This window comes from Epinephelus moara, chromosome 5 (assembly GCF_006386435.1).
Source record: "Epinephelus moara isolate mb chromosome 5, YSFRI_EMoa_1.0, whole genome shotgun sequence".
Classification (NCBI taxonomy): Eukaryota; Metazoa; Chordata; class Actinopteri; order Perciformes; family Serranidae; genus Epinephelus; species Epinephelus moara.
The window spans coordinates 39059021-39066249 of NC_065510.1; the positions used below are offsets into that span (position 1 = coordinate 39059021).

A 7229-nucleotide genomic window follows, 5' to 3' on the forward strand; every position below is an offset into this window, starting at 1 on the left:
GATGTAAAGATAGCTCAGATGAAGACCCTGAGGACCCTGACTATACTCCCAGCAGCAAAGACATAGAGAGTGATGAGTCTAGTGTGATTCAGACGATTGTGAATCAAGTGATGTAGCTGAGGAACCACAACCCAAGATGAATCCTGGGCAGCAAAATACTGGTGTTAAAGGAAAAAAACAGTTCTCTTGGAGAAAGAAACAATTTGAAGCCCCTGAATGTACATTTAAAGGTCAGAGTGCCACACCTCCAGATACTCCTCACACCATTCTGGAGTATTTCAGGAAGTTCATTACAGCAGACATGCTCAAGTTACTGAAAGAACAAACAAATCTGTACAGTGTACAAAAATCTGAACACCACAGTAATGTTAACACCACTCTTAAGGAACTGGAAATATTGATTTGCCTCTACCTATGCATGGGTCTTTGTCAGCTGCCAGGGAATCAAGCCTACTGGGAAAATGACACAGGATGTTCCATGGTGGCCGACAACATGTCACACAATCGTTTTCACCCTACCAGAGGTGAGTAGTAACTAGTTACATTTACTCAGTTACATTTACTTGAGTAACTTTTTGGATAAATTGTACTTTTCAGAGTAGTTTTAATGCAAAATACTTTTTACTTTTACTTGAGTTATATTGTTTTAAAGCAACAATATTCTTACTTGAGTACAATATTTGGCTACTCTACCCACCTCTGAGTACATAATTACATATATATATATATATATATATATGTACAGTATAAGAATATATTTGTGTTTCTTGTGCCTTGATTTATGTTTGTAAAGATTTAATTTATTTTTTGTTTTAGTTAAAGGGGTATCGTTTAAAATACATGAATTTGGAGATTATTATTTTTGATTGATTGATTACGTTCATGTTCTTATTTTACAAATAAATCAAACATTACTCAACAGTTACTCAGTACTTGAGTAGTTTTTTCACCAAATACTCTTTTACTTTTACTCAAGTAATTATTTTTATGACTACTTTTTACTTTTACTTGAGTAATATTTTTCTAAAGTATCAGTACTCTTACTTGAGTACAATACTTGGCTACTCTACCCACCTCTGATCCCTACATTTCACTGATAACACTGATTTGTCAAACAGCCAAGCAGAGGATAAGTGTTGGAAGATCCGCCCCTGGCTCAAGATGTTTCGCAAAAACAATTCCTGGAAGTCACCCCAGAGGAGCACAACTCCTGTTCCTGTGTGTGCCTGTACCTGTTCTGGCAGACCATAATGCTTGCATTGGTAATTGCATGGTTGCTCTACCATTGCAACTGTAAATTACTTGAAGTCAACAAGCCAATGAAATAAAGGAGCTTCCAGGCAGAGGTGGCATCAAGCCTTATTCTCTTGCACTCACAAAGGGGTCGCCCATCACTCAGCACCACATCTCCACCTCCACCATCCGAAAACAGTGGTGTAGTGGAGGGTATACTCAGGTATACGGGGTATACCCACTTCTTTTTCTATCCAGTTACAGTATACCCACCTATTAGCTAAACATCCACTGTAATATATAGGAGAGTATGCCCACTTCCTCATCAGTAACCTACCTATCTACCTAGTAGTACACCCACCTCATCAATTACCACTACACCACTGCCCAAGAGAGTTCGATTTGGAGTTCCTGATGATGTTCGCTTGGACCAAGTTGCACACTGGCCTGTGAAATGTGATAGGCGTGGCCGCAGATTTTGTGGTTGAACCCCAGAGGTAAAGTTATTATTTTGACACACTTGTGGAAATCCAAATAAAAAGACCTAACTGTGTTACTAAGCAAGAAAAGACTGTCAAGCAAACTCATTTTATATTGAGGATTAAATTTACCATTAATGCCCAATGTGACGTATGAGTCACTTTACAGATCTTTGACACTGGGGGGTGACATTTTTTTTTTTTTTTTTAAATGTCAGGAATGTTTTCTTTGGGATCGTTTTAGTCAGAATTATGACCCCCATAATTTTCCTTCGAGGAGAAATGGGTGTGGGTTCTTATAGGTTAAAACTGCTTTATTTCTTTGAACGTAATGTACAAAAACAATCTCTACAAGGACATTTCTCTGCCTCCTGAATGTATGACAAATAATTCTGCTCTATACTGTGCTCTGGTATCCACAAATATTGGTCTGCTTGCTGCATATCAGGGCTATTAAGAACATGATGCTGCACAGCAACTCTGCAGAACAATGATCTCTCAGACCTGCACAAAACTAACAGACTCAACCAAACAAAGTTAAATAGCACTAGAGGTAAGAATAAAATTTGTATTTTTGATTTGAGGTGAACTGTCCCTTAAAGAGGGTATTAAAGTTATTACAAGAAATTAACAGATAAAAAGAAGATAGTAATAAAAGGCTTAGATATTTTATATATTTTTAGATATTAAGTATATATATATTTCTTGTTTTGAATATTGAATACTCTTTTATTTAGCTAGAATTAAAAAAATACAAGTGTCCATCCCTGCGCAAAAAATCATTTTTCATTTAAAATTGTGCAGTCATTCCTTCCCTTATGTAGGCCCACACCCGTCTCTGTCTCTTAGTCCATTGTTCCAGTGTAACAGGCTGATTTTTCATCTAAGAAACAGTTTTCATTTTCCCAGAGTATACCTCTATTATCCCAACATATGATACGCTGGAATGACTGACATAACAGTTATTTTGCTTTTAATGTTCTCCCGAAATTCCTGCAGTTTTGGAGAATACCCAAACACATGCGTATAGTGTGTGTTTTTAGTTTTCAGGAAAGGAATAAAACTTAAAAACAATAATGAGCAGAGCAGAGTGACAGAATTTTATTGGTAATATATTGAAAAGGTTTACAGTTTTGTTGTTAGTCAAGACTCCCAGCAAAAATATCAACCTCATTTAACTGTAATAAAAACAGTTACAGTTACAGTTAGGAGTGGATACAGTAACAGAAAAACCTACACCATTACACAGAATTCAACACAATAATGCTGCAATAAAAGATGCATTCTGTTCTTTATGATCTTCATAGTATTATTTAAGGATGTAATTTACGGTGGTGCTGTAATAAATTTCATTTCATTGCAGAATAGTTGTTTACCAAAGATAAAAAAAAAATAATAATAATTTTTTTGTCTCTCATCTGCGTCTTACATGACTTTGATATGATTTTCATCTTCAGGTGATGAGGCCCAGCTCTTTGTAGGTGGCCTTGAAGTCGGCATGGACAACAGCCATCATTCCCTTCAGGGCTTGCTGCCCATCGGCATCCAGTTCTGCCCTCTCCTTTATGATTTCAGCAGCCACATCGATCAGCAACTGAAGAGAAAATACAAATAAAAATCGCACAAACTTCTTTAAAATCAGGTTGGAGGACACAAAAAAGATGAAATGGAAGAGATGCAACTTCTAGTTAAACAGACTGTGGGGAAAAAAGGTCACACCACAGTGGTCTACTTAAATTAAAATTTTCCCTCATGTATATCATCCTCACCTGAAGTTTATCAAATGGGATCTTGAGCTTCTCTGCATGGCTTTTGGCCACAGGTTTGAGGATGGCAGCGTGGTTGCCTTCGGCCTTCAGCACCTCACCCAGTTTCTTAAGCACGGCAGAACCCAGGGCAGTAACATGTGCATTACTAGCCATGTCAGCCTGGGCGATGTCAGCAAACTTGGGGAACATCTTCTGGGTATCTGGGTGCTTCTTGAATAAACTGAGAAGAAAGGAAGTGTGAAAAACAGGGCTGTGGTACCACTAAGGACACTGAGCTCATGTCCTCACACTGACAAATAAAACTTACAGAAGTTATGATGGAACAGTTAAGTGACGAAATAACCTACAGAAAAGAATAATCTTATCTTGTTGGAGCCACTCACCGGGTCATAAACAGGCTCCCGTGGCCATCGTAGTCTGCCTCCACTTTACCCCAATGTTTAACCAATATGCCATAGTCAGCCATGGTCTGAGGAGATGAAGAGACGTGTCTGGAAAACACCAATATGAGAACTGATGACCGATTCTGCTCGAGAAATAAGAGAACAATCAGAGTAAAGCAAAGTCACAACAAGGTCACACCTCCTTTTCACACCTACTTTTTTTTATACATTTAATTTGATGGCCAGTAGCCAGAAATCATAAAATTAAAGGGCAAGTCATTACAAGGAACAGATGAATACTTCTACTACCTCAGTTGCTCTCATGTAGTCGGTCACATAACCTCTGCGTAGCCCTGCATGACTCATGTGAAGTTAAATCAGATTTAATTTGGATACTTGGACACTTTTAATTTAATGAAATAAAGATATTAAAAGCAGGGCTGATCATTTAGGCTATCTTGGTTATACTGAAACTTGGAATTGAAGGATGACTATTAAATAATTGAATGTGAGGAAACATTATACTGGCTGCTTCTGATCCAGCTGTAATAAAAACACTTTTATGAATAATATGGACTCGTGTAATGACTTAACATCAGTTCAGGGTACTAACTTTTAAGTTAGGGTACGGTCACACATGAGCGAATGCAGGTGAGTGACCATTGCCTGCCCAGACAGTTTTCATGCTGAATGGTGGCAATGCCAGGTGTTATGCACATGGAAAGCTAGCTTGCTAGCTAATGTTAGCTAGCCTGCTGATAGATAGCTTGAAATGTGATGTTACTGACTGATTGTTTTCCAATTATTTACTCGTTATGGCTGCTTCCCGACACTGGCAGACAGGCAGCATCTCTCGTGGGGCAGTTGACAGTTTTCATGGCCAATATCATAATATTGGCTGGTTAGACACAGCAATAATCAATGTCTCCTCCACCCATAGTTCTTTGATGGCAGCAGGTTTGGCAGCCTATATATTCAATATTAAACAACTGACTACAAGCTAAAGGTTGACTCATTTCATCACACCACTTCTCCTTCCTTTCTTCCTTCTGTTAGGTAGTCTTTCATCTCGTCTGGCACAAGATGAAAGACTGCGGGCTGCGCACCTTGGTAGTGTACACGGTGCAGTAACCCTGCCCACTTCAAGCCCAGGGAAAGAATGAGAAATTACAGCCCAGCCCGCCCGAAACCTAGCTGGTCGGGTCAGGTTGGGCCCAATCTAGTTTGGACAGAGAATCAGAGCTCTAATGCAGTCTATAGACCGTATGGAGATGCAAGACAGATTCGAGGAGAAAACTACAGAGAAGAGAACAGAACAGAGAAATGTGGATTACAATAAGGTGTGCTGTTTCAGTACCATTATCGTTAAACAGTGACCTCATGATATTCATTATATTTATTTGTTATTTATCATTATTATTCATATTTAATTACTTGCTGATGGTAATGTGACCTGATCTTACATCACCATCCTCCTCTCTTTCTTGCTCCTCCTCTGCTTTTCACACTTTAGTGCGCCCGACATAGCCAACAGACAGAATATGGTTAGCTAGCTTACACACTACAGAACAACATCCATGTGCACCTCAAAGTCCCAGCTCACGATCTGTCAAATGACACACATACACACATGCAGAGTGAGACTGACATCGGTAATTGTATATGCAATTGTATATAGAGCTGAGCTCAGCTATATCTAGTTGGTACCGTTCCACCTTCTGTACCAACTCCACTTCCTTCTCCACCAAAGAGGTAACATTCCATGTCCCTAGAGCTGGTTGTCAATGCCAGGGGTCGGTGTGCCAGGGTTCCTGGCCCCAATGCCTATCCCTGTGGATGGTGGGCCCACAGTGCAGCGGCTCCATGATGTTTGTTCAGGCTAAGCCCCATGGCCCAAAGCCCAGCCACCAGATGCTCGCCGGCCAGCTGCCCCCAGGTCTGGCTCCAGAACAGGGCTCCAGTTTCCCCATACTGGGTGAGCCATTCAAGCTCCTTTTAAGTCATGTCATTGGGGTTATTTGGGTCTGGCTGCTCCCCTGGGACAACTGCAAATTGCAAAAAAATCTTGTTGAAATAGTGATGCTGAAAATAATAATGATAGAACAATGATTTTTAACTATATGACCCAACCCCACTCTCAGCTGTATAGTGCCACTGAGCATCCAAGCTAAGGAGACAAACATTTCATGATCCAAGATGTATATTAAAGCTATAGTGCGTAACTTCTGTCGCCTCCCAGCGGATAATGCGTTATTACAACTAATAAGCCCGGCGGCACTTCCATGTACACAGAGTAACACTTGCCTTTGTGGTAGGATCCACTTCTGAACTGTGTCTCGGCCGCTTCTCCGCCATGTTGCTTTCTCTTTCTACCTGTGCTCTACCTCTTGCAATGACACTCTCCGCTCTTCCTCCCCCACCCTTCTTGTTGTGAGGAAGCATTTCCTGTGTGCCAGCGCGGGAATGTCGCCGGTCGACCCACAAACTAAAAATGATATATATTGAAAAATACCGCGAGATGTTAGAGGAGCCAATCGGCTTAATCAGCATTGTGTCATCTCCTCTAGTAGTGGCTTGGGTGAAACGGACATTTATGGACCTGTAGAAGTTATGCACTATAGCTTTAAAATATCACTTTGTAGATTTTAGAAAATCAAGAATACATGTGGTACCAGCCCCTTGACTGTTCCTCATTTAAAATGAAAATAATGTCCTGTGTTTCACAGATTAGACCCGAGTCCTCTGTCCTGTTGAATATCTGTAAGTGTTCTGACCTCTGTTCTGTCAACAGTTGGTCAGACTTCAGACTCCCCCCCGCCAGTGACTGGAGGCACTGTGCCTGGTGTCACGTCTGCATGCATGTACTAACACACACACACACACACACACACACACACAAATGCTATTCATAGTTAGGTTATTATCATGGCGATTATCTGTCATACAACCAAACATTGTTAAGGCATAAACTTGAAGGACAATAAGGAGTCCATGAATGTGAATGAAAACACAAATACCAGCACTTTCACTCTCTTTTTACACATTTACAGTAAGTCATCATACATTTTCAGTGCTCAAATTAGTCATGACAGTTTTTCCCTCGCCAAAAGCAGCGTTGTTTAGCCCACGTCAACATGACTGGAACCGAGGGATGCCTAAGCTTGTCTAGTTTCACATATCACTATATCACCTGTTGTGAATCAACATATATTCATCTCACATGGCGGCACCAAAAATGTTGGGGTCAACACCTTAGGCTTCACACGGAGGCACCAAATATGTTGGGGTTAAATTGGCTATCGGAAATAATTAATAATTATTATTAATAATTAATAATTATGTTAAATAATGTGACTTAATTAACA

General features: G+C 40.1%; 1 protein-coding gene across 6 annotated transcripts; it reads right to left on the bottom strand.

The window, feature by feature from the left end:
• Positions 1 to 2791: 2791 nt before the first annotated feature.
• Positions 2792 to 7223, bottom strand: LOC126390681 (myoglobin-like). Of its 6 annotated transcripts, none has more exons than XM_050045092.1 (5): positions 5580 to 7223; positions 5423 to 5470; positions 3865 to 3972; positions 3482 to 3701; positions 2792 to 3306 (listed from the first exon to the last, which is right to left on the bottom strand). In XM_050045092.1, exons 2-5 carry the CDS (start codon positions 5437 to 5439, stop codon positions 3166 to 3168), a joined length of 486 nt encoding a protein of 161 aa, XP_049901049.1. In that variant the 5' UTR covers positions 5440 to 5470; positions 5580 to 7223; the 3' UTR covers positions 2792 to 3165. The 6 variants fall into 6 exon arrangements, with proteins under 6 accessions (XP_049901049.1, XP_049901046.1, XP_049901048.1 ...); XM_050045089.1 differs by having other exon boundaries at positions 5328 to 5470; XM_050045091.1 differs by having other exon boundaries at positions 5572 to 7223.
• Between the last annotated feature and the right edge of the window lie 6 nt (positions 7224 to 7229).